At 39.9% G+C, this 27,592-nt stretch overlaps 1 protein-coding gene across 2 annotated transcripts in view; it reads right to left on the reverse strand.

Annotated features, from left to right (window-relative positions):
* WDFY4 (WDFY family member 4) overlaps positions 1-27,592 on the reverse strand; it is a 120,400-nt gene that overhangs the window by 62,426 nt on the left and 30,382 nt on the right. The window contains exons 15-40 of one of the 2 annotated variants that reach the window (XM_085065323.1): positions 27,134-27,348; positions 26,152-26,252; positions 24,999-25,200; positions 24,649-24,725; positions 23,745-23,963; positions 22,558-22,742; positions 19,351-19,582; positions 17,261-17,412; positions 16,615-16,726; positions 16,308-16,498; positions 14,613-14,765; positions 14,176-14,249; positions 13,188-13,349; positions 10,954-11,045; positions 9,956-10,055; positions 8,936-9,141; positions 7,896-8,065; positions 7,420-7,545; positions 6,798-6,959; positions 6,487-6,684; positions 5,391-5,496; positions 4,694-4,890; positions 4,010-4,248; positions 2,062-2,171; positions 967-1,158; positions 259-398 (exon numbers count right to left, since the gene is read on the reverse strand). In XM_085065323.1, the coding sequence (XP_084921449.1) occupies positions 259-398; positions 967-1,158; positions 2,062-2,171; positions 4,010-4,248; positions 4,694-4,890; positions 5,391-5,496; positions 6,487-6,684; positions 6,798-6,959; positions 7,420-7,545; positions 7,896-8,065; positions 8,936-9,141; positions 9,956-10,055; positions 10,954-11,045; positions 13,188-13,349; positions 14,176-14,249; positions 14,613-14,765; positions 16,308-16,498; positions 16,615-16,726; positions 17,261-17,412; positions 19,351-19,582; positions 22,558-22,742; positions 23,745-23,963; positions 24,649-24,725; positions 24,999-25,200; positions 26,152-26,252; positions 27,134-27,348 (4,113 nt within the window). The remainder of the gene's footprint in view (positions 1-258; positions 399-966; positions 1,159-2,061; positions 2,172-4,009; positions 4,249-4,693; positions 4,891-5,390; positions 5,497-6,486; positions 6,685-6,797; positions 6,960-7,419; positions 7,546-7,895; positions 8,066-8,935; positions 9,142-9,955; positions 10,056-10,953; positions 11,046-13,187; positions 13,350-14,175; positions 14,250-14,612; positions 14,766-16,307; positions 16,499-16,614; positions 16,727-17,260; positions 17,413-19,350; positions 19,583-22,557; positions 22,743-23,744; positions 23,964-24,648; positions 24,726-24,998; positions 25,201-26,151; positions 26,253-27,133; positions 27,349-27,592) is intronic. The other variant, XM_085065324.1, reaches the window with a different exon arrangement.

Raw genomic sequence — 27,592 nt, forward strand, 5'->3', positions numbered from 1 at the left:
TTGGGCCCTATGCAAAAAGTCTGCATTAATAGACTATACGAACAGGCTGCCAAGAGAAGTTCTTCAGGTCACTATTTCTTTGTGATTATTTCTAGCAGCCTCGAAAAGGAACCTCAGCTGCAATAGGTGTCTAGTTTACAGTAGAACATGTCAACCAACAGACACACTGAGAAGCCTCCCAAATCCAGACAAACTCTCCAGAGCTATATAAAAGGCAAAACAATGACAGACCCAGAAAAGACAAAGAGCAAAATTTACCTCTGATTTGCATGACATTTCCTTTGCATTTCGGCCAGGTATGAACTTAATAGCTGAAGAGAGGCTTTCACTCCAGGAACTGTGCTTGCTCTGGGACAGGCTTGGCCCTGCTTTATTCTGGAGAAGCTTCTTTTCAGATACTGTAGGCCAAAACAGACAAAAAAAGCTTGTAAGACTTGAAGTTGAGCCTTCTGAGCCTGTCAGAAGATAGAGGGGTTCTATCCATTACACAAGACAAAACAATACGGCAGTGTGTCACTCCAGATGAATTTTTTTTTGTTTTTATGAGAATTGATCAAACACATACTTCTCAAGTTTTTATTTAAAAGCCTCACAGAGGTCAGCACAGATCATTTTCATTACACAGACAAACTGTGAATCACTGCAGCACTACACACATTGCAATGCCCTTCTTCAACCATATATTCTCCCTTTTAAATCTTCCTATAGGATACAATCATCTAAGGAGATTTCTCTTTCTTGCAGCACAGCATGAGCCCTATGACATCACCAGGTGATTAGAGAAGGGCTGGGTTATTACAGAGAAAGCAATCACAGCCCTTAAGGAGAGAAACTGAGAATCTGCTTTCTCAGCAGGTGATGGGCAGAGGAAAGGTATAACCAAGGAATGACAGCTTTCCACCAGGCACCCCATTTATCATAACGTCTTTTCTTACTACAGTGAGTGTTCCATAAAAGAACAGAGACCTAGCAAGTGCTGCCAAGCTTTCGTCATAATTTCTTCCCACAAAGGAGTGATCTCTGTTATCTTCATGTCCCTTTCCTTGTCATTTCCTTTTACAGAAAGATCCATCTTGTAAATGTCCTCCAGAGCCTGCCGCCTCTGAGAAATGAGCTGCTTCCAGATGATTTCTACTGTTCTCAGAATCTCTTGGCGGACTAGGAGACAAAAGTAAAATAAAAAAAAAAAGATTCATCAGTTGTGTTTTCAAGTCAAGCAACAGGTAAAGAAAAAACATTTCATTTGGAACAGCTCTGTCCAGAGTAACTGCCTCCACAGATTCTAAACCAGACTAGATAATCTAATAGAGAAAACAGGACATTTATGATATTTCAACTGCTTGAAAGAAACATGTAGGAGTGACACAATGTTTTAACTGGTTTCTGCCTTGGAAAACCATTTCAGCAGAATTTTGATGATCTTATTATCATGCATAGAATGCTAAAACACATAAAGGACATTTATTTATGTTGCCAAACATCACTGGAGATGGCAGGACAAAGGTAACCAACCAAGTTGTGAAACAATTTGACGCAGCAGGAGGATAGTGAACAAGGAAGTCCTGAGTTGTTTTGCTCTATTTTTCTGCGAACCAGACTGATTTGGTTGCATCATAACCAAGTCAATATATATTAAATAATAAAAAATAGAGAACACTGCTCTACTGTTTGGTTTGACTGACCACACTAAATCCAACCCAAAGTTTTTTCTGTGTTTCTCTTAAATGCTCAACATGCTTCTTTCTGCATGTAACAGACATAGTCTGTATGGGCCTTGAAAAAAGAAATAGAGCTACAAATAGTACGTATCTGGCCACTTATACTGGCCATAAAATGGAGGAGAGATCTCCAAACTGATATCATTACTCCTGAGGATGTTGACTGTGACTTTTGAATAAAAAGGCTTGATGCAAACCCAAGTAATTTTTTAGCATAACCTTCCTTTCTTTTTGCCTGCAGTGCCTATACACCAAAGAGGAAATCAGAGGCACTTGCACAGGCTGCTCAGGACAGGTGTTTTTCATTCTCTCTAAGCCATAGACAACATGTGCCATAAATTACCATCATCTGGAGTAGGCAGGCTGCCCTTTTCCTCTTCACTGGGTGCAAGGAAAATTTGGTGATAAGAAGCCAGCTTTGGTTTTGCATCCACCCCAAAACCTTCTGAACAGCTGTGACAAAGGAAAAAAAAAAAAAGGAGGGCAGGTGAGGAAACCAGACTTAGAACAAACTAAGGACAGTGAAAGAGCTACAGGTGTTTCTGCACATCCACTCCTACTTGATTCATTCAGTAGATCAGTTTTTTAAGCTTGAGGGCTTATACCATCAGGTAATACCACAGAATTTCCAGGAAGTGGAAACTTAACCACTGCCAGTCTGGTTTTCAAAGTCAAGGAGCAGTCATTGTGACCCTATAGATCATTTGCTTGTTCATGCCTTATCCCTGCACTTCTTACTGCACTTGTATCTACCAGTCATCCCAATCAGATAGAACACAGGGCTGTACTGATGTAGCCAGTCTGCATCCAGCTTTCCTGCACCTCCCCTGGGCATCTTGTACCTTGTCTTTTTGCTCTAAATTCCTTCGCTAGTTGTATCTGCTGCTATGTGGAAAGCAGGTCTTGCTGTACCCTACACTTGAACTGCTTAGTCTGAGTTTTTTGTATCAATGATTATTCATTCAGTTTCCAAAGCACTCATAAAAAATGCTGCAAACTTAGCATCAGGACACTATTATCATGTACTTGTGATTATTGAGAACATCACCATGGCCAACAGCAGTTCTGCTTTGGGACTGTGGGCTGTGTCACAATCTACCAGTCAGTAGGTAAAAGACACTAGGAACTTCAGTACAGCGATAATACTTCAAAATAAATGAAACAGGCTTGTTTAAGGCATCCAGAGAATCTGGACTTGGTCACAGAACTGCTATCAACACTAGCATTTATAGACACGAGTAACATATTAAATTATTTTAAAGAGGCCCTACTATCTTGGAGAGTCAAACCCTTGGGTATGCAAAGCTGCCATTTTTATTTCTGGTTTTCTTTAAAATACCACAATTTTAATTTCCTGGATTTTTTACATTTGGCTTTTGGATAACATAAACCCTTCTATAATTTAGTTTAAAAAAAAAAAAAAAGAAGTTTTTGCTCTTCGTTAAAAGCAATCCTTACCCCATCTCAAGGGTTTTGGCCTGGAAATTATTATCTGACTGCAATAGGAAAAATCCAGAAAAGATCTCAGGAAGTACAGCTCATTTCTGGTGTGATACTGTATTAACGGATTCAATTCAGACCATCAATGCAGTACAGAAGGTTATCATTGAAACAGGAAACATCCTTACACTGAATAGAGCACTGGCCAATATTTGCATTTTTCCACAAAACTAAAGTTCCAAAGTAACTCCCCAGCTTACATGAGTACATCTTGTATATCAGCATATGTAAGAAACATATGTACTCTTACAAGAGTACATCTTGTATATCAGCATATGTAAGAAACAGCAGAGTGGGCATGGATATTCTAGCCCTACCCAATGGCAAATGGCAAAACTCCCAATGTCAGAACAACCAGAACTTTGCAGCTCAGATCCAAGTAACAATAACACAAAAATCACAAGATCCATGTACACTTTTATATAAGTTTTAAATATACCCTCACACTGGATCAGAAAAAAAAAATCTCACTAAATTACCCCATGAAGATTCCCAGAGAATGCCACCTGCATGCCTGAGGAGTGATTCTAGCCCACATCCAGGAAGATTTCCAGATGCTCATTTTCCTGATGAGCTTGTGAGCCAGCTCCACTGAAATCAGTTCAAGCTTGTTAACTGCAGTAACTACTCCAAAGTGAGTAAGTGGCTGGAAATGCTGGATTCAGCTCAATCTCAGCTTCTAGTAATTCCCCAAACTGGGTATTGCCTGTGACATATCCCTCTCTGCACCTACTTCCATAGGTACAGCATAGAGATATAAACAAACATTATAATGAGATAAACATTTATACCTGCCCGAGTTCAGCTGGCAAAGGCAGTACATCAGGCAGATGACAAAATTACTATTTGAGTTGTAAGTTGCAAAAATAATATCCCACTGCTCTTGCAGAACAAGGAGAGTATTCAGGACATTAAACTGTTCAGGCAGTGATTGTTGTGGTCTGGATAGGCAGTATAGGATGGCTCTGTTTAAGCAGCTGTACAGGGCACTGAGGAAAACTTCCTTTTGAGACGCAGAGCTTTCTAAGACCTGTGAAAACACAAAACAGCAGAATACTTGGCTTGCTTAAAGAACTTTCTCCCCAAGGATCTGCTCCTCCCACTTCATTTAAGCTGTTGAAAATTTATTTCAGCAAAATCCCACCAAACCACCTGTTACATAAAAATTCTGTTTTTCTGTATTTCTGCTGAAGTTCCCAGAACTATGGAAAAAATTAATTTATTCCTGTTCAGCAATGTGTACATAGCCAACAGACAGTGTCACAAAGGAATTAACTATCCTTTCTTTATGCTGCACCATCTATCTCTAATTATAATTTGGAGCTGTTACGTTCTCATGCAAGAAAACAGCAATAATAACAACCACCAGATGGATTACAGGCATCTTCTTCAGAATTGCAGTATCACGACCTCAGTGTAAAACAGCATGTTACAACATCCTGATAAAAGTTAGGGAAAAAGAAAATGTGACTCACCCACATAATCTGTTTGGCAATGAAGATCAGGATTTGCTTGGGGTCAGCAGCAAACATTCTGCTGTTCAGCTTCTCAACCAGCTTCTGAACAAAATAAGCCATATTCATCATGGATACAGGTGCAGCTGATTCTGAAGTACCATGAGGATCACTGCTCCCTGGAGAGGATACAAAAGGGTTGATTATTCCATAACAAGCTGAAAAGAAAAAAAAAGTGAGATATGAAGTTAACAGAGCTGAGAAGGAACATCATGCCATAATGTACCAGAGCTGGGACATGTCTTAGAAGACACCTTACTCAGATTGGAAATGACAGCTCCATCTTAAGGATGGAACCAGTCTCACTAAAATGCTGTAATGAAGGACTGGTCCAACTAATGACCCAGAAAGGAGAGCAGCAACGACTAAGTTATTGGGGCTGTTTCCAGAAGCATTCAAGGACAAACCTAGGTTTCTTCCTAAACAGTCCCTTTTTAATACTCAGAAGCTGTTCTCAAAAAGAAAAAAATGAAGAGGCTCTCTAGAAAAAATTATAAAAATATAATAATTTATGCAAACAGCCATACAGCAAGACAGAATGGACAGTCAAGCCTGCTGAGCTGGACTGTCCTTCTAATTATTGTTTCCAAACCTTTCTAGCAATTACACCTACATGCTAAATATCAGCTTGTTAAACAATCTGATTCTCACCACTCACCTCTGGGTCTTGTTTTTTTCTCGCCTTGGAAGACATCCATAGCAGAGAGCAGAACTTTTGTCTGAAAAAGTCTCTTCTGCTCACTGGTGGCATCTTCTGGAGAAGCCTATATAGTAATGGCATACATATTAGTACAGCAGGAAAACAGGAACTCCAATTCAACTTCACTTTCAGGAAGAGTGCATATGTGGACAGCTACTGGACAACAGATAAGGTGGCAGAAGTGCATTCCCTAGTTGGAAAACCAGCAAATCATACATAGGACTAGACCATCTAGCTGATAGCCAGCACAGTTGCCCTCTGCACACTGGAGAGAAACAAGGTTCTGCAAGGGTCCAGAATTTGCCTCACAGGTGGTTCCCAAGAGGTCCTGTCCTCAGGGACATTCAGCTCCATTAGCAGGCTCAGGATTCAGACAGTCAGAAATCCATACTCTCTTTTAATTGCACCAAACCTTGGGATAGTACTGTATAAACCTTTAGGGAACTGTTGCTCCATAAGATGATTTAACTCATTACAATTGCAGTCAAGCTTATGTTCATTACCATTTGTATTACTGAGCTAAGTCTGCATCAGAACTTACATCTGGGACACCTGGACTATTGACCATTTGGAGCTGAAGCCTAAATTTTTCATTTTCCCCTTTTTTCAGACTACTCTGATTCTCTCGAGTGGTTTGAGGGTTGAAATCTATAATCCAGACTCAGCTGCTACAGTTTGTATTAATCGGTACTTAAAGTGGAGACAGGGTTTTTTTTATGTGAGAACTGAGATTTTATTATCTCAAAAATCAGTACACAGGATGCTCCATGTGAAATTTTCTGTTCTCAACAAATTCAGGGGCTGCTCTAATTAAAAGCAGGTATAACTAAGGGATTTTTTCACACCTTTCTTCAATATTAAACATTGCCTGAAAAATGACTTTTTTGTTTTCCAGGGGTAGCATTTTCTTAGTTCACATTAATGCACAGGAGTTAGAAAAGTCATTTCCTTTTGTCACTGTTAACACTTTTTTTACTAGGTTGCTAGCAGGATCTGGCCTGTCTTTCCACCCCCAGTGCAAGGCAAAACAGCAAAGCCTGATGATAAAAGAAACCTCAAGAAGCAGCTCAAGGGGATGTCCTTGTTTGTTTGCTGGGATGTTGAGAAGACTGTCCATCAGGAGGACTTGCACAAAATCCCACACTTGTTTCTTGGCAGGGTGTGGTAGGAGTGGGAGAGAGGAGGGATCAGCACAGCCTTTCCCTTCAGCAATGGCTGGACCATCAGGAGTCAAAAGGCCTTCAGACCCTCCCTGTGAAGGCAGACAACAATACATCTTAACTCAGTCTCCTGTAAGTTGATTTTTTTTCCTCCTAGTGACCTATCTCCCATCTGAAGGGCTTGTGCTGGCTCATATGCACATACCTTGGTTGGTCCTGAATGAAAAGCAACCGTAGCCAAAGTTTTCAAGAAGTCAGGACAGTACCACACAGGGTCCTGCAAATAACTGTGATAGACCAAGCCCAGAAACTCAATAACAATCCCTGGATAGGCAATCTCCCAGGAGGCTTCTGCATCTGCAATAGGCTGAACACAGATAAATATGCATCTGGTCAAGGCAACATTCCTCTCATTCATAAAAGCTCATTTTTGTTCATCTTTAGGTACTCCTTAGCAAACATGACACAGCCACAAAGAAGTCAGACAAGGCACAAGCAGCCAACCCCCACCTTGCAGACTGAGGATACACCCAACCAGAAAGGTGACATATCATCATCAAGAATGAAAAAATGAGTATTGCTGTGGGCAAGATCTGTCTCTATACTCAGAAGTTCTTAAAAATGAGCCCATCACATCCTGTGCTCCATAACCAGGACAGTAGTTGTTCTGACCCTTGGAAGTCCCTGCTCACTGTCATGTTCAGTGTTGTCCTCTGAGGGCAGAGCAGAACAGGGGATAACAGGTAAAGGCTGCCACTGGCATCTGTCACACCTGGTCACTTTGTTTGGCTATTCACACTGCACTGTCCTTGAAATAAAACACTTACCTTGTCCACAGTGAATCTAACCATTTCCAGCAGTAACACAGCTGCCTCTGCACACAACCCAAATTTGAAGACATTCTCTGTAAGGTGGTGCTGCAAGATCCACTGCAACATAGACTCAAGATCTTTCTACACAGGAGGAGAGATATTTCATTAGGAGATGGGAATTATATACCATACATCAAGAACAATGCCTGATCTCTCCACCAGAACAAAACCAACATATCTGTACCTCCAGCAGCTCCTTCCTCTCCTATTAAATTTGCAACATTTAACACCTGCACAAACAATGTCGTTCTGAACACAAATTTTCTTAAATCAAAGTTAACTAACTTAATTTTAAGAATATGAATAATTTTTGTTATCACAAAACCCAAGTAGGGTTAACTTGCCTGAGAATCCTCTCATGGTAAAGGGCATAAAATGCCGATATAGTAACAATAACAGCTTCAGGTGTTTGTATGCTATTTTCTTCATACCTTGACTGCTTCAGGTGGTTCAGACAGTGGAGTTGCCAGAAAGAGCTCTGCCACAAGCAAGTAGATCTCAGGGATGTGAACGTGATCAGTCAGACATCTTTGCAACACAGCAAACCCAAAAATCAAGAAGTAGCCATTTTCAGGCACTGGAGGATGACTTTTTAAATTATCTTTAAAGGAAAAGAAAAGGAGAGTGTCTAAAAATAAATGGCATATCAGCAGAAGGGTTATAGACACAACCTTATCCTCACATGTCTCTGTCCCAGGATGTCGCTGTTGAACCGCTAGCAGAAAGAAGTCCAGGTTCTCAGTGAGGCATAAAAAGCAATTTTATTAATTAATTCCAACTTATATAGACTTTCAAAGGTCACCCAGATTGGTCAGTTCAAAACCTCCCCCTAGGCAGATTGGCCAGGCCTGAACTGTCCACATCTCGAGAAACTGTTTTAATAACATCCAAACTTTATCTTTGTTTATAAAAACACAGGAAGAAGAGAGCAAGAATTCTCACGGGAAAAGTCTGTGCTAGCCACACCAGGACACTCAGTAGTCTGCTAGACCACAGTATAAACACTTTAAAAAACATCCCCAGACTAACAGATAACAATTATTTCCACTATCACTTTTGTTATAGGGCATTCTGCCTGAATTATTCTCCTTTCTCCTCCCTTTCTTAGAATCACAGGTCTATTTATCAAAAAGCAAGCTGAACAAATCTTAAAGAAACAAAAGGTTTCACAGCACGAGCAGACATCTGAGCACCTCACAGGCTTATCAACTAGCCTGATTTTGTGCAATACAAAAAGGCCCATTTCCCTGCAGGTGCTAATCAGAATTGCTAATTACCTGCAAGGGAGAAATAATGCTTTCCACTCTTCAGCACAGAAATGCTGAAGTACCAGGACAAGCTTGCCCTAGAAAGCAATATAAATTCTCGGTCTACTGAGATCAGTGGGAATTCTCCTATAATGTACTTTAGCAATCTTCTACCACAGAGCTGGATCAAGGCAGTGTTCCGGGAATGGTAAACCAACACGTACCCATTAGAACAGTCAAGCCTGCAGAGCTGTTTTCCAGCCAGCGCCCAGCCACTATCCCCTCCTTGAATTTGTTCAGCAGCAAACGATCATGGAGGAAGCACAGAAGCAGCTTGATTCCCAGGACAACTGTGCTGAAGTGCAGGTAGCTCTGTGTGAACAGCAGAAACCAGTCTGGCCCCAATGCCAAAAATGTCTTTTCTTTTTCCCTAAGATAAAGAGGTAAATGAAAACACATTAAAGGAAACATGATGGAAGAGAGAAAGGAGATATTTAAAATTATCTCTAAGTGATTTAGAAGCTCAGGATTCTCTAGAAAAAAATCTCATTAAAGGTGTACCACAACAGAGAATCACAAAGATTTAACAGACTCACCCACACATCTGAAGTCACTCAATTCCTGCTAAATCTAACCTTGTATTACTGTCAGGCAAAAAAGTTCATTAACATGAAGCTCCTTCTGAGAGTGTGTATCAATAACTGAGGTAAGCTATATCACAGACTAGATGTTTCAAGCTATGAAATTCAAAATTCCAGTTTAACTTTTGAAGTCCAAGATGTGTTATCTAATGAAAATGTACAGTTACAGCACCCTGCACTATGAAATCTGCCTTTCAGTTATGAAAGATAAAATAATAATAACAGCATTCTCATGGTTATGATAGAGGGGTGTAAGTAATCCCACATTTGACTGAACTGATTTTCAAAGGCAGATGGGATTTCTTCAACCCTTACAATGCAGAAGACACATCAATATCCAAGTTTCCCCTCCACAGTATTTTCTGAAATAATGAAAAAACATGAAACATTTTCCAAAATCAGTATCAGATGTGTGATCAGACCACACAACTGTGTGAATGCCAGATAAATCACTGACAAAAATGTATCTCTGAATCCAGTCTGCTCTTGCTTAGTATTTGTTGAAATTCAAATATTATCAGTGTCTTTAGTCCCGGTCAAGCACCAGGAAAATGAAAAATCTGGATGATAGAGACATTTAACTTCCTAAATGTTTCTACTTACTCAGAGGACAGGTGAAGTTTGTCTGAGCGTACTACATCTAACAGCATCTTCAGTAGCTGGTTTCGAAGCCAGATTGTCTTTCCAGATGTTTGGCTTAGGGCTACAAATATCAGAAAGTAATAAAGAGTAATGAAGAGACAAAACACATGTTCCATTGATTTGATGAACAACTTTGTTTGCACTGAATTAGCCCAGTGGAAGTACTTATATCAGGTTTTCTTGTAGAGTAAAAGGACGTGGACATCAAATTTTAGACGTAAGGATTCTTGCTAACATCAGACACAACCTCTGTTACATTGTCAAAGTCCTCTCTTTAGAGTTCTTTAAAACTCATTCAGACTAGATGTTGAACAGTATCTCACAGGAAGCAATCTCAGGTTAACTCGAGAGGGAAATGTAAACAGGCAATCTGACTTGTATTGCCTAGCTGTGATGTCTTTATAGGAACTACAGTTACCAGTGTCTCCTTAATATGATTGATTGTTTAGAGGTGCAATAACCAATAAAATCTCAACTGAAAGATCACAGTGAAAGAGCCAACTGACTGGATGTTCCCGCATGTGAACCTAACAAATACACAGACACTTTGAGAGGTGCAGAGCTCCACGTTATTATTTGCTACAACTGTAAGTGTAGCAAAGTCTTCACAGAAAATCCAGGATGCCCACTGAAATTTTATTCCTTGTAACAGCTCAGTACATTCATTTGGGGGAATTTCAATATAATGTCCTTCCTCTCTGTGTATGTCTGAAATCCAACATTGTGTCAGCTCTGGACAATGCAGCCAAAGTACTGCTGGCTTATTACCAGAGAGAGAACAAAAGGGTCACCTCAGTGCAGCCTGTACCTTTCCATATTAAGCAATTGGAATTGTGCCTCTTTCTTTCCACAGGAGGCAGAAGTACTAATGTTGCATTTGGGGTTCATCAGGCCCTGGGGAAGGAGGGAAAAGACTGTAGCTACCTATCCCAACACAAACACCAAAGGTAGCCCCTCACCTTCAGTGGGCATCTCGGCCACACTATCCAAGAAAATCTGATTTTCATCCACAGAAGAAGGTTTCAAGGTGTAAACAAGGAACAATCCAATCCTTGCAGAGAAAGAGTGAAGCAGTGTTGGTCAACAGAAAGACATCCATTTAATTAATTGGAGATTATATGCAAAGCTCAATACTGGTTAACAATTACTTAACAACAACCACTGGAAATTCTAGTCACTGCAGAAATAGGATGAAAACATCACAAACTATAAAGTAAATTAAAAGGTCAAAGAATCACAGAATATGCTGAGTTGGAAGGCACTCAAAAGGATCATCAAAGTCCAGACTCCTGGCCCTGCACAGGACCATCCCCAAGAGTCACACCATATGCCTGAGAGAATTGCCTGAACACGTTTTGAGCTCTGTCAGCCTGATGATGTGACCACCTCCCTTGGGAGCCTATTCCAGTGCTCAGCCACCTTCTGGGTGAAGAACCTTTTTCTAATATCCAACCTAAATCTACCCTGACACAACTTCAGGCCGTTCCCTTGGGTCCTGTCACTGGTCACCAGTGTGTGCCCCTCCCCTTCCCCCCACAAGGAAGCTATAACTGCAATGAGGACTCCCATCAGTCTTCTCCAAGCTTAACAGACCAAGTGAACTCAGATGCTCCTAATATGGGTTCCTCTCAAGGCCCTTCATCTTCATTGCCCTTCTTTGGATCTCTCAAATAGCTTAATATCTTTCCTATATTGTGATGGCCAAAACTATCTACTAATGCAAGTAAAATATATTCTGCTATGGAAACATTTTCTCTATCTACTTTAAAGATCTTTCACCAAGAGGAAAGGAATGAGACTGAGTTAAGTTCATATGAAAGATTCTGAGCTGCCTGTGGCATTCAGATGTTACCGTTATCACCACTTGGTTTCCAAGCATACAGAGGAGAGCAGAGAAACCTTAGCAGGTATTCTGTAGGAGGACTGGCAGCCTTTTTTCACATGTGCTTTGATTTAACACATTACCTGGTTCTAAGGATAGAAAGATTAATATGATATACACATTTAGTGAAAGTGCACAACCTCCTCCTGCCCACAAGAAGGGTATTTCTTAAGGAACAGAACACCAGTTGTGCTGCAGGAATGGTTCACACAGCACTTCCTGCTAGAAGTCCAAATTTGGGACCGGCAGGAACTCCAGCACCTCTCAGAGCTGCTGAGAGCCTGTTACAGTCTCTGCTGTCCTGGAGCTAGAAGGATAGGGACTGTCTCTGTCCACTCACTCAGTACTCAGGGGCCTGACAACTAATCAAATTACCATGGAATAAAAAATCATGATATTTTAGGAAAAACTGCTCATTCACACTCCTTACAACATAACAAATTTGATATACTTAATCCATTACCCTGACCTGTATGGAAAACATAACAGATTAATTCCTACAAGCCTAGAGTAGGAACAGGTAATATACATCCAGGAGCATAAATCCACAAAAGAGTAGGCAAGCAGTAGGTTCATATATTAGCTTACTCCACAGTTAATTATTTCAGCTGCTCATGCTCTTCAACAGAGTTGAAGGCTGACTGCAGAGACCATAGGTTTGACCTGCAACTCTGTTCCTATATTTTATTAAAAACAGAGCTTTAGAAACAGAACTGCCATCTGTGCAGTGCATTTCCCTGGAGTTAGGTGGCTGTAGACAGCACTGTGTGGACCTTCCTCAGCTGATAGGCGACAGGCTGATGCAATTAGGCTGGGAATATAAAATGAAGCAGTGCTTACATTTTGTGAAGAGCAAACAAGGATTTAAATTCTGCTTCATGAAATCCTGACTAACATAACTGATTGAAATTCAAGAACAAAAAAGATTGTTACTGGGATATAAGCCAAACCAACAGGATTAGGTACACAGTTCTTTAGGGCCAAATTGTAGTACTGTAATGATACTTTAGGGACAAGGCTTCAATGAAACCAAATATTAAGTACAGGCTGCCAGTAATCCCAGTCATACCTACAGAACTCTCTGCCACCATTGCAAGGGTCATCACTCAATCCACCTTCACATAAATATAAGGTTGGAGTGAATGAAAAAGTTTTTAATCAGTTTTTCACTGGGGGATCCTGCAGTTGCCAAAGATCTGGAGTTCTACCAAACACAGGGTGAGGGAAGCTCTACTGTCAAGCTCTCTCCAACACTAGCAGAAGTATAGTTCATCTGCAATCTGAGGAAAAGCTATAGACCTTGAAGATTACCTGAGAATATCCCTTGTATTAAAGTATCCTTGCAAGAGATGGGAGAGAATAGTGCAGACCACAGTGATCTTGGAGCTACTGATTTCAGGATCATTGAAAAGGAAAACAAGCTTGGGCACCATTTGCACCTGGTAGGCAATTGCAACATTCTGACATGCATCTCTGTAAAAAAAGCACAGGGACTATTAAAAGCTTTTGCTAGAAACGACCAAATTTGCTGAGTTTCAGCTAAAAGGATTCTCAGGTTGTACTGATACTTTGTATCTTTGCCTTCTAATGTTGCCTTTACAACATTTCAGACACTGTCTGACAAATTGAACATGGGTCAGTGATGGAGATCTGAAGACTACTTTGTGTGTTCTGCTCTTACCTATTTTGCTCTCTCCCCCAGAAACTGCTGCATTCCAACAAGTTCAAAGAAACCATTTTTGAATTTTCAACCCAGGAGTTGGTAGTAAAAAATGTTATTCCTATGCAAGTCAGCAAGGGACACCAGATATCTCTGCATAGAGCTTTCTGCTACCAAAAAGAAGGAATCTACTGTTACTCATCCCCTCTGCCATTCTTTGTCTCTTCAGATACATTTAACTCCAGTCCAGATGACTAAGAAAATACATTGGTAAAAGTCATCCTGGGTTGTGTTTTGGCTTTAAACACAACTTCAATTATATAATTTAAAAAATTATTTCATAGTCAATTCAAACATTCAGATTTCCCCTCCCTGGCAGATATTTAAACTTTCATTGTACAGCAGTGGTTCCACATGAACCAGGTCACTGGATATCTTTGCCCAATGTGGCTTCAGAGACATCTCAGGGGCTGATTAAATCACTAACTCCAGGCTTGAAAGAGCAATACAGGAATGATTCACTCCGAGAATCCACTGATTCCAACTAGGATTAGACCCTTCATATCCACCTCACAGTTCCAGCTTCAGGTTACAGAAGAGCTTGTCCCACAGGTTTCTGGTTCAAACACCTGCTTATACCTGGAGGACTGCAAGATCTCCACAAGATGAGAAAGAAGAACAAGGTCAAGATTTTCTGGTGCTTTCATCCAAAGCTGAAAGACAAAGAAAAGCAGAGGTTTTACTGCTATGCTGAGAGAACAGTACCTGTGGCAGAGAAAGAGTTAAAACTAGTTTAGGGAGGAAAACATCATAAATATTCAGTGTTTCTGTAATGTAACATGAAGGCACTGGGAAGTCCCTGCCAGTTGTAGGGAATTCTTACTCCAGAACTAGCCCTGAGGAGCAATCCTTCTGGGAGTGTTCCTGCAGACCTGGGGAGCCACAATGGGATAAAGCACAACACACAACCCCATCCCAAATATTGAATCCAGGATGTACTATGAACAAACCAAACCTCATATTATAAAGCCATCTTTAACACAGCCAAACCCACAGAGTAACATGAACAGTTTTACCTCAAAGTTGCAGAGAACATACTGGAATGCACTATAATTCTTGATGACTGAAGACTCAAAGCCCAGCTCAGCAGTGCCCACTAGAGAGAATATTAACTGCAAAATCCTGTTGTTTAAAAGCTGGGTTTTCCTCTTCAACAGATAGCTCAGAAACTGAAAAAAGGAGACTGAATAAGTATCTGCCAATTATGAATCTGTATTTATAAGCTAACATATAACACTACCCTTTAATTCAAGACTAACACTCAGTTTACTCAGCTGTAGTACATACATACATGCATGCATACATTTTATATAAACATCATGAAGAAAGTGAAGATTTCAGTCTACAGTTTCATGCAGGAAGTGAAAGAGTAAATTTTTGAAGGAGCTTGACAACTCTGTGGCATTGAACAGGAGGAAAATACCTGTCATATTACATCAAATGGAATTTATAAAAAACAACAGACAAATATAACTCTGAATAACAATAGGTGTTCTATGCCATTCTTCATGGAAGTATTCTTAATTGCTTACAAATGATGTTAATTAAAAAAATATTAATTTTTACCTCTCTAAATGAAAAATACTTGTGAAACATTGCCAGTTTTTCAACTGAGCCTACTTCTGATTATCCAACAATTTCCTAATATTGTGAGAATTTTCAGAAAACCACTACATTTCCAACAGGTTGGGAAGAACAGACATTAATTTGAAAATACACATCAAGACACATTTATTAGTTGGCTGTTAAAAAAAAAGCTTCACTCCATTGCAATATGATGATCAGTCACATGGAGAGAGCACTGTTTAGCAAAAAATCAAAAGCAACAGCTCATACACAATGTAAAGACTGGCATTCATCTACAAAAAAGGATTGGGCAAGCAATATCTAAGTAGGATAAATATATTCATATGAATTGTGATCAATTTATGAACAGTTTGCATATTGGGAAAATGGAAAGTTTATAATAAATCATTCATGAAGCCCTAATGTTAAGAGTCTTGTTTGGAACCTTCTATATTAAGGAGTCTTCATTGTTCCTTTAGAGTTCTCTGCTGCACCTACACAGCACAAAGTAAATGATACTAAACTGCAACTTCATACTTGAGCGTCAATCTATCTAATATTTCATATATAGGCTTTACATATAACCAAAATCTTTTATCTGCATAGCTTTCAGGTTTCAAGTTTAATTTGGGACAGACCTAACCAATGAAATTCAGATGGCGCTTACTTTGTATCAGCACAATCCCTAATACACAGTGAAGACTGAGCCATAGGAATCCATTGTTAGCCCTTCACTGGGGAGGAATCTTAGTCTGTAAGGAGGAGTCCCATGCTTTATGAACATGGGGGAGGAAGAAAACCTGTCTGAGAAGTGATCTTTCGTGTGGGGGATGAAGTATGTTGGTAAAAGGTGAAGAGTGGGTCAGTCACAAATCTGCTGCGCCAGCTTATTTAATTAGGTCATATCTGACCAAGAGGCATCTGCCCTCACCTTCCCTTCAGCAGATAAATTGTTACAGAGGTTCCCAGGGATTGTAAGCACAGGATATAGAGCACTATCCTATATTGCCCTCATAACTTACAAAATTCCAACCACAAGTGCCCATAGCCAGGATATGTTTGGTTTATTCCCATTGATAGATTTGGGGATAAAGATCCACAAGGGAAAGACTACAACCAGAATGAACAGATAAAAGAGCATCTACCTGGTATCCATGGATGTGCCTCATCAGTTTTTCACTCAATGGGCTGCTGTTGAGGATGGCGTTCAGGACTTTGACGGCTGCATACATGGTGTGGTCATCACGGGCCAGAGCAATGAGACCCAGCAGAATGGCAGGGCCTCCAATGAAGTTCAGGCTGGTAGCTGCTGGAGAGGACTGGAACACTCTTACCCCTAGGAAATTGCACTGTTACTCTACCAGGAAGTAACACAGACTATATCTATTGTTATTGGACAGAGAAAAGCTCCACTCTTAAAAAATATTCAACATTAAGACGTAGTGCATTTACCATATTGGCCCACAGCAACTGACCCAATAGTCCGCAAGGAACCTGAGAGGTGTCCAGCAATATTCTTGGCTAGGAATATTGGAGTTGAACTGTCCCGAGAATTAATCCCAATCTAAAACAGATAAAAGACACTTTAAGAAAAACCTTGGTAGTATCAACGTGACTAAAAGTAACAAATGCATGCTCTAATAGTTTTTATTATTTTATTACTTTTAGACTATGAAAACTGTCTTTTTTTAATAAAAGCTTGATTATAAGGACAAATATTCAGCCACTTACAATATCCCACAACTCCACTACTTTCACATGTCAATAGATGTGGTATTAGCACGAATGATAGAATAGCATGTGAAAAGTCCTTGTGAAGGCATTAAGAAAACAACAGACTGAAACAAATTATAACAAAACCTGAAAATATGGCTTCTGTTCCTGTTTCAAAAATGTTTTTTAACATTGTGCTCACACTGCCCAATCTGTTACTCTCCACAGATGAAAAGTAACCCACGAGTAGAAGAAAGTTAAGGAATGGGAAAAGAAGCCCCCCAAAAAAATCACTGAAGGTACACCGCCAAGACAAAGTCACAAACTTTTCTCTAGGAAATGGATTAGAAGCTAGAGAAAACTTAAGACGAAGGAAAATTGTGACCTCTTTGGCAATCAGCCGACCATCCACTTCATTATAAGAGCTCTTTATATCTTGGACTGTAGTGATAGATGAGCATACGGCATTGATTCCAAAAGAAATCTTCTCTTCTGCCACCAGAGGTGCAATATTATGATCACTGTATTGGTCCTCACCTAAAACAAAAGAAACAATGAATATGTGAAGGAACTTTGCTTGTTCAATATGCAAGACAGAGGGGCAGGTGAAAAATACCTGGAGGAAAATTATGTTTAGGAAATAATTTTACTTTGTCTCAACTATAATCATAAAAAAGCATTCACCCTTTGTAACACAGTCCATGGCAACTTGCATCACCAGCAGATGTGCTTGGCTGTGTCCTCTGGCTCCTGCTTTGCCTAGATTCTGCATCCTCTCATAACATCTCATGAAGCTGAGAAAAGTCCAGAATAAACCTCTCTCACTGTCCACACAATATAAACAAGCTTTCTGTACATAGAAAACATTTCAGAGGCCTCTGTGTTACTGGGAGGTTTATCAGGGGTACCAGGAATAAAGATTAATGTGGAAGAAGGACAGAGGCAGAAGTTCAGAGCTGCCAACTCACAATATTTGGGAAGTTTATAAAAAGTACCAGGTTCAGCAGTTTAACTGCTATACGAAATTCTAATATGCATTTCTTTAAAGAATTTTCTATTCCTGCTCACACTTGGAAAAACTGTATGTACCTTTACTAAAAAGAAGTCAGTTTTGTATTTTTGACAATTTCATGGACCTAGAAAACAGCTGACTTTCTAAACTGTTTACTAGTGCTAGTGACACAGCCTTTTTTAGGCAAAAAAGTAGTTCATACACCACATGAAGGTTAACCATACATAAAGGCCCCAAGACTGTGTCACTTGGTCTTAGGACTAATCCTTTGCACAACTGCAGCTGATTAGAGAGAATGGTGAGACAGGACACAACACTGCCAAAAATTCCCACTGCTGTTTGCAACAAGGTCATAAATCCATTTTAAGGAAAAAAACATAGTATTTGAGGGGGTTGGAGTAGAGTTGTTTCAAATTCAAAATTTCCATTTGACCAAGTTCCTTTGGGTGTTTTGATGGAATAGGGAGAGTACAGGGAGAGTGAGTGAGATAATTTCACAATTATGAGATCACATCTTATATGTTGCTCTTTGATTTCCCTGCAACAGGGCATCCCTAGAATCAGATAGATGGCCACAATCCATGATTAGAGTCCATCTGGGAAGAGGTGTGCAGAAAACAAGCTGCCAATACTTCATAAAAACTCAATGATTCAAAAAATCGAATCCTTCTGACTTCTACAGGTAACGTTTTTATTTCAGAGATGTACTTCGACACCATTTGTTTTTCAACAACCCCTTCCCACGCTTGACTTGCTGATTTCTGTGTGTAGATACACAGCTTTCTGAAGGAGTACTCAGCCAGTTTTTTCTCATTGTTTTAGGCTGGAGCATCACCAATAAAGATTATTTTGCTTTTTTCAAACAAGAAATGACCATACCATTTCATCCCAAGCCTGTAGCACAGAGGTGAACACTTGTTGAACAAACAGTAATCAATAACTGAAATGTTTTGTCTGTCTGTTTTGTCTGTCTGTTTAATAATTGAAGCTAACAACATACTTTAGTTAAAAAGCCTCTTCATTAAATGGAATGTAACTTACTCCCCTACTCCTCTCTCCCCTACACTCTCTCCGACTCTGCAGGCATTTACAATTAAACTCCATACTTATTTTTCTGCCTTTTCTTTTTTCCCTGTTAGCTCTGTTAATGCAGAATGTCTCAGTTAAACCTTCTGCTTTAATGTTTGTACAGCAGAAATCACAATTTTGCAACTCAGGACACGTTATCCCTCTTTGCTCCTCTTCTGTCTCTGCTGCTTGATTCCTGTCCTTCTTTCCAATTCACAGTATGTTACAAGATCCTCATGTATCTTACTACAGTCTTGTACAACATTTAGTAATGTAATTTTCCAGGCTTTTAGAGTGAACTCTAGACAGAGTTGGAACATTAACAGCAGATTATAAGAATAAAAAGAACAATGCCCTGACAAACAAATAGTGGTGGTATGAGAATTATCACATACCTTGAAGTTGTACTGCTTGGAAATTGCTACAATATTGAGGGCCAAGCTTAATAATAACTTCTATGGTTTCCACAGAAATGACTTCTTCAAACAAGTATGTAGGACCAATGCGCCACGTCAAGGAGGACTTCTGTTTCCAAATCCGAGGAGTAGCTATGTACCCATAGACATCAATAAAGGAAGAGGGTTCCATGGAAATACAGCTACCTGGTAAAGGCTGGAGATATTGCATCTGCAACAGAGAAGGAATTCACCGAGGGGATCCAATACACTCAAGGTGCCCTGGAGTCTTGTCCCTGTAAGGTACTGCCTGCCACCCCTTTGTTCATGGAAGTCTCAGCTGTGCAACACAAGTGTATTGGGTCTGGCTGAGCTGGAGCTCATTTTCCCACAGCAGCCTTCACAGTGCTGTGCTTTGCACTGGGATGTAGAAAGGGCTTGATAACACACCAGTGTTTTGGCATTACTGAGCATAGCTGGCACAGCATCAGCACTGTCTCTCCAACATTCCCCCCATCAACGGGCTGGGAGTGGGCAAGATCCTGGGAGGGTACACAACTAGTCCAGCTGACTCAAATTAATGACAGTGATATTCCATACCATAAAATGTCAACTCAGACTTAAAAGCTAAAGGAAGGTGGAGGAAGGGAGGGAGTTCATTATTTACAATGCTTGTCTCCTATAGCAGCCGCTCCATGTTCCTGCTTCCTGGGAAGTTGCTGAACAGCACTTACTGATGGGAAGTGGAGAATGAACATATTTTTTCCCTCTTTGCTTATGCATGTGGAAACTTGCACTTCTGCTTTAGTAAACTGCCTAATCTCAATTTATGAGTAATTTTTCATCTTACATTCTCTCCTCTGCCCAACTGGGAAGGGGAGTGATAGAGCTGCTTGGTGGGCACCTGGCATCCAGCCAAGGCCAACCCACCAGAACAACTATCAACTGCTGTTTAGAAATTGGACTTTGAGAAATACTGTAAACATAAGCATTTTGTAATGTTTAAGCCTAATTTTTGTTCCAAAAACACAGTCAAAAGGATTCCAAGTATTAGGAAAGAAAAACCCTGCCTTGACTCCAGACTCATTTTTCCGTTTCTAAACTCCATAACTCAGACTGTGACTTGCAACACAGAAAGACAATTTACAGATCACACTTTGTACTGGCACCTAGTGAATTAACAGTTTTTGAAGAGTGTAGATTGACCAATTGTATCAGTAAGCTTGAGTGGAGCTAACATTATTTAGGAAACAGGGCCATTTATTTTTGATACCAAAATAATGATTTTGCCTCCTAAAGTGAGTCTATTATTTTATTTAACTCTAGAAAGCTCTAACAGGAAGTAGTTGGAATTTTTTAGTAGAGAGAAACTATATTGTACTTTGGGGCTTAGCCCTGTCTTCAACAATTTGCTGTTAGGATGGGAGACTCCTAGCATTTACTGATCTCTGATTATGGAAATTTAGATGACAGGGCTGGTCAATATTAAGAAGCAGGAGTGTGACATTTAAGTGAATAAATATTAGACTTTATACAACGCAGTAACACAACACCACCACCCCCAGCTCCACCAACTAAAAACTGCCTTTGGTATTGTTAACAACCTTTGTCCATTTCTGACTTCTTAGACAATCTTTTCTTCACTGTACATATCAAGATGAAGGCTTTCATTAAGTCAGTGACCCCAACACTGGGACAATCTTGTGTTTAGAAAAGGATTCTTTTATTTATATGAGCTGTTTCACTGAATGTTAAACACACTTGCTGAGAATTCTTTAATCAATTGCAATTTTTAGGCCTAGTTTTATTGATGACTTTCAGTTTCATTTGAAGGAAGTGAAATTAAATTAAATTTTCATTCTTGAAACGGATATAGGTCCCAAAAGGCATTTATAAGACAGATCATTTTTCTCAAGTATGGGAAAGAGAATATTTGGAATTAAACAGGTTGCATTTACAGGGGAAGTATAAAACACACAAATGAGCTTTGCATGTGCTGAGATTGAATTGAAATATGGGAACAAAAAGGAAAAGACCAAGGTTAAAAGTTTCAATTAATAACAGGATTCTATTCAAAAAGAAAACAAAAAAACACAACAACCAGAGATACAATAGAAAGAATAGGCTGCATTTTCAACACTGTGTTCAAAATCCAAAAATCAGATCTCTGAAATGAGATTAGCTGCAAAACCAGGAGGATGATATTAATAATATAAACCGGGGGCTATTCTCATTTATCTCATAAATTATGAGCCCTTCAGGTACATTTGGATTACTTTTGACTGATATTTCATGGAACCTGAGAACTGACTGCTGCGCAGCAAAAATCACAAGAAATGGCACATTGTGGGAAATAAGCAGTACACCAATATTTGCAAAGAGCTCATGAATTGATGTCATCTCACACACTGGACAGCTAGCCCAGAGGAACACCCATCTATTCCTGAATGCTTAGCGTGCCAGTGAGGATAAAGACCACTGGCTGATTGTTCAGTGGGTGTAAGAGGAAGAGGACAGCTTGAAGCATGCCCAAGTAAGATGCTTGAGGAAATTCCTCCCATCTTTGGATTCTTGCAAGCAGCTGGCCAGTCACAGCAGCTTATTTCTCTGTGACCTTTCCACTTTTCAAGAGTTTTCTTAAAAAGAAAAACTGAAGACTCCCTACATAACTCATCGCCTTTGCAGGTTTTTAGCCTAAATCCAAGTCATCTTTGGTTTAGGGCTCTCTAGTCACACCTTAATGTGAAGTAATTTTTATAGCTGGCAAGTTCTGCAAATCTTGAGTTTAAACTGATAGATCCTGTAAATCACTAGTGAATTCAGAAAATTTTGGCCTAAGGGTATAACTGAATTTCAGCAACATAATCCTGAGCTACCTGCAACCAAGTTAGCCCCATCTATGGAGGAGCATCATCACTCAAATTGCCCTGGTTATCTACATGCTGAAGGGGGAGGGGGGGAGCTAGTTCAAAGCATCAGTATAAGCTGAGGAGATACTTCTGAAAAGCAGCACAAATACACCCTTTTTGTATGGATTTCTGACTCCACTCACACCCAGCACAGTGGCACGTGTTACATGTGCAAATCACCATGCTTTGAGTTTCTCAGATTAATACTGAAAAGTCATGGTTAGGTGCATTGGGAGATGAAAGTGAAAAGCAATGCAAGGCAAATGTCAGGCACGAGATCTATGCAGAGAGCCTTTACCTTTGCAGAGCCAAGCATCTGACCATTTATATAAGCTGACACAATGCAGGTCTTCTTTGCCTCCTTAGCAACTGTCACTGTGAGATGATGCCACTGGCCAGTGACCAGTAGTTTACCACAGCCAAACTGGACTTGCCCTGGAAATGGGGAGGGATTTAGAACCTCACCCTCAGGTTCCATAATATCTGTAACAGCAAAAACAGGAGTAAATCAATAGAAAGTTTCTCACCTTCACCTGCCCCTGGAGCACAGCTTTCAAATGTGACAGAAAGAACATGACATGCTGTGCATAGAGTGGGATTTGATGCTGCAATGCTCAATGTCTTTAAAGCATTGCCCAAGGTCTGTTATCAGGACCTACAACTTGCACAATTCTCAAGGTCCTCCAGCATACAATGTGCCACCTTCCAAATAACACCTGCTATCGGCCTTGATGCTGCAAAACTAGACTGAACTAGGACAAACCAAACACATTCACTAAGAGAAGAACCACTCAGTATATTCACAGTTAGCTGACACAGAGAAAAAAATCCTAGCAAATCTGTGAGATGATGAAAGTCTCTGTATTAATTTGTAGGTTTTATGAAAAAAGGCAAGCTGGAATTTTTATCATTTTCTAAGGCAATCCAATCACTCACACAATGTCAGCTGTGCACGAGAAAGTCCCAGCTACTGTCTTCACTCCATTCCCAACCTCCTCTGTAATATTCAATCAAATTTATATTTGAAGTACCTACTCTACTCAATACGCAAAAAGATATAAATATCAACAGGGAACAATATTAACAGACTGGCATAATAGAAAACACTCTGAAAGTGAGGAGGGGAAATTATTTGTTTCATTAGGAAGCTATATCACTCCCCAAATCCTCAGTCCTACTCTCCAAACTTGCCTAGTGTCACACAGAACAGACAGGGACCAGCTGGTTCAAGCCCAGTCTCCACAACTGCACACCACAATGTAAGTGACACTCAAAAATTTTCCATTGAATATTGCAGTAATTCACAATGCCTACAGCAAATATAAAAATTAAACCTGGCCAAGAATTAAAATCACGACTGGATGCAAGAGGAAAACTGAAATCTCATTCATATCCTGGGTACTTCAAAGGAGAGGAAATTCATTAATGAAAAATTCCAGATAATAAGAGGACACAGCACTGCAGCTTGACTGAAAAGAGCCTTACCAAGTGGCTGGAACTCCACTTCTTCTGTAGAGATGACCAAAGAAAAGTCCTGTGGAAAGAAGCTTACAGAAAAGCAAACAAATTCTTGCTCTGTTCTTGACATGTGCCTCACGACCGTAAGGAAGCGGAGTGGGTGGCTGTTGTGCATCAAACCAAACTTGCTAACCAGGAACCAGCAGGAGAGTGTCAGGCCACTTGAGGGAGGGAATATTCTGGTGCCTGTGGACAGGAAACCAAAAAGCAGTAGGGAAATTATTTTCCTTGTGCAGCCATTAGCAAACTGCTTTCTGTTTCATTTGTAGTCCATACCATAGAAAAACCAACATTAGATTACAACATTAGTTTAATTTCTATTCTATTAGATTTCATTGCCTGTATTCAGTATCACAGATTGCACATATAAGTCTGTGCACATGTATAAACAATCTAAAGCTGACTGATGAGAAATGACTACTAGATCTCCATGCCATGGAGATCACGAATTAGAAATCTCTGAGCCAGAAACAAGTTTACAAATTTCACAAAAATTCAGGAAGCAAAAGGTACAGCCATTTCACAGGCCACACAACAGAGGGTTTTGTTGCATAGGAGAGTCTCATTAAGTGACAGTTTCTATTCCTTCCATGGGAGATTACCCCAAAATGTGGTGACTCTTAGTTGTTAAGACTGTTTTCTTAGCAGCCTGCTTTAAATTTGTATTGCTAATGTTAATTCATGACACTATTAAGCTGCACCAATTCTGCATTTTGCTGAGCAGTACCAGTTATACAGTTCAGAGCTGGCCTGGGACACAGAGACAGAAATATTTTTAAATAAACAGCTTATTTATTACAACTGTTGAATGCTTTCATTGGCCTGAAAAATCAGTGGTCCCAGCAAGTTGTAGGTGAGTTAAAGTGCTTACCCATGCCAATCCCTCCCGAGACAGATTGGTCTGCACTGGATCCCATGACAGTGGCCAAGGTTGGGAAGTATAAACACCTACAAATGCAAGCAACCATCCATTCATCATGAACAAAATCATCCCAAAGGTTAGGAGTGACTTCTGGTATCACAGAATCATAGTTGCAAGGCAGACAGTAGGCTGTCAGCAATAAGACAGCAACAAAACATGTTAGCAACATTGCTGAAATTCCTTTCAGCAAAAGAGTACATAGACAGAATGAGATGAAGAGAGAAGTGAACAGTTACTGTGTCCAGAGTTAAGGCTTGGAGACCCCAGAGTAACTAAAATAAAAGCAAGAGCAGCAATACCCGTAGCCTTCCATGGACATGTCAAACTCCACAAATGATGGAGCTAAAGCAGTGCTGCGTAGCTGGAAGTTTCGAGGTGATGTCATGGAGATGAGACTCATGGCAGTCTGGAGTGCAGATCCCTTAGACACCCAAGGAGAGCTCCTGACAGGCACAGCTGTCTGAGGATCAGTTTTACTGTCCACCACACCCTCTTCTGAACCTGAAAGATGAACACAGTGCCTAACCAGATCAATGTCTGCAAGTCTTTTTCCAGTCACAGGTGTTGCCCATATTCTGTTAATCACTGCTAGAATGGCACTGCATGCTCTTGAAATTACACATCCTCAGCAGCCTCTAGAAAACCTCAGCAATATAAAAAAAAATTGCACTAAAGGCCTTTCAAAATGGGAGGCTGGCAGAGGAGATGAGCTTACAAAAATTATAGCCATATTTTCTTCCCACACATCTTCAGGCAGCTCCAGAATTCACTCCTGTTAAAAAAATTTCCCCAACCCATTGGTTCAATTTTTCATATACACAGACCATTTAACTCTGCTGTAACAGAATAGTTACAGGCAACTTGTGGGAGAGGATTTGGAGAATGACTGCAAAGAACGTAAAACCCAAATACAATCCATACTGTATCAGGTGTCCCAGGCACGAGACTAGTTTAACCACCAAATACTACTGTACTGTAGCCTTTCACCTATAAAATACATTAGAGCAGAGAAAGGACTTGGATAGAAAATAGCCTGTATAAGCAAGGCAGACTACAAAAAGCAGTGCTCTTTATTCCCATCCTCATTCTGTTTCTAGCTATAAATCACAGGAAAAACATGCAGCAAACCAAGCAGACACTCCCCTTGTTTTGTAGAATATTAGTATTTTTATAGATTGCTTCGATGTCTGATCCAGAAAAATCTGAATCTATAATCAACATCTAACTTGAGGAAAGATATTATCATTTGATCTCTGCTAGTCATTAGATAAGCTCTCAGTGTTGGCCAAGTACCACCCAATCTGGGCAATACCCAGTGAAAAACTTCCAGGCACACTCCACCTTCACTGTAACTCTCTTGGTGCAATCTACTCAACAGCAGTTTCCTGTCATGTCAGGGACATCTCTAACTCAGCCACTGTATCAGCAACAGGCTGCTCATTGTGGGCTTACCTGCATTAGCTGAATCACTCCCCTGACATGAAAGGACCTTGGCCTTGTTTGCACTGGGCCTGGAAGGTAGCAATGGGGAATCTCGCAACCATAGAAATTGCCTAACATGGAAAAAAAAAAAAAGATGAAAGCAATTTAAAAAAAGGAAGACAATGAAGCCAGACACTTTGGAGTCACAGCAACCATGCAAATAGAGCTTAGACCTCTAGAGAAAGACTTTTTTATTGAACACCAAATTTTAAAGACATCCCAAATAGAACAGAAGAAATGTTTTCCATTGTAGCAGCACAAATATTTGGTTTGCTTTACATTTCCTTTCAAGGTTTTCCTGTTGAAAAAAATCAAAGATTTCTTTTCTTCATCAATATTTGTGAATAACCCTAATTTCTCAGAAAAAAAATCTATGGGTTGGGGTTTTTTACTGGTTTTTTTTAGAAATTCTATTCCATATTTGAATGAAAGAAATACAGTCTTCCACTGAATATTCAAATTTATCTACACTGATACCTGTTAGGTACTGTCATATCTAGCACTTGTTAGCACTAATGAAAAATGTACAACCTCAAACTAGAAACAGTGACTGAGAAAGAAGACTACATTTTTTATTTCTGCATCTGTCATTGACATGGATGTGAGATATGATAAAGTAATTTTTACTCTGCAGAAAATAGCTTCTCCATATGAATACCAGGGGAGAATAACTCCAATTGTTTTGCAATGACTTAATTAGTTCACTCATAAATGGCTTTACAACCCCTGCAGAGATGATGCAGCAGAACAGACTCATACCATTGTATGAGGAGTCATTTAAGCATATATCCTGCAATCAATGAGAAAGGAGTATTAACTGGGACTTGAAAGAAAAGGCTGAGTCTTGCTGAATTAGAGCACTATGTGAAACATCTAATTATTATATAAACTTTGCAAAAAAACAAAATGGCACCACTAAAGCAAATTGGTTCCATTAGATAAAATCCAATACCTTAACACGTGTGGCTCAATAGCCTGTGATGCAAGCTTCTCAAACACCCTAGTGAGGGGCAGATGCAGGGGATGACTCTCATTGCAGAAAGCATCTTGACAGGAGGTTATGATGGTGCTCAGCAAACCAGATTCACACATCACCTGACGACTCTTCTCTGACTTTACCAGGGACTGGATACGATCAACCAGAGCACACTGGATTTCCTGGGAAAGCTGAAATGGACACAGAAGTAAAGTCAGAGGGCTGGAACTAAACTGTATATGGCAACTGATTTATTTTATTTTAATTTGTTTTTCAGTTGTCAAATCCCTGAGTGTAAACATCTGGTCCAGAAAAGAAGCCCCTAAGGCAAGAGGCTCAAGCAGAACTGCATGGCTGTTCTATCAAGCTCTGCACTTAAACAGTGTGCATATATTCATCTGAGCAGCTGCTTGGCCATCCACAGCTCAGCCTTCC

Source organism: Lichenostomus cassidix, chromosome 6 (genome assembly GCF_008360975.1).
Source record: "Lichenostomus cassidix isolate B80296 chromosome 6, HeHo_3.0, whole genome shotgun sequence".
In the NCBI taxonomy this organism is placed as follows: Eukaryota; Metazoa; Chordata; class Aves; order Passeriformes; family Meliphagidae; genus Lichenostomus; species Lichenostomus cassidix.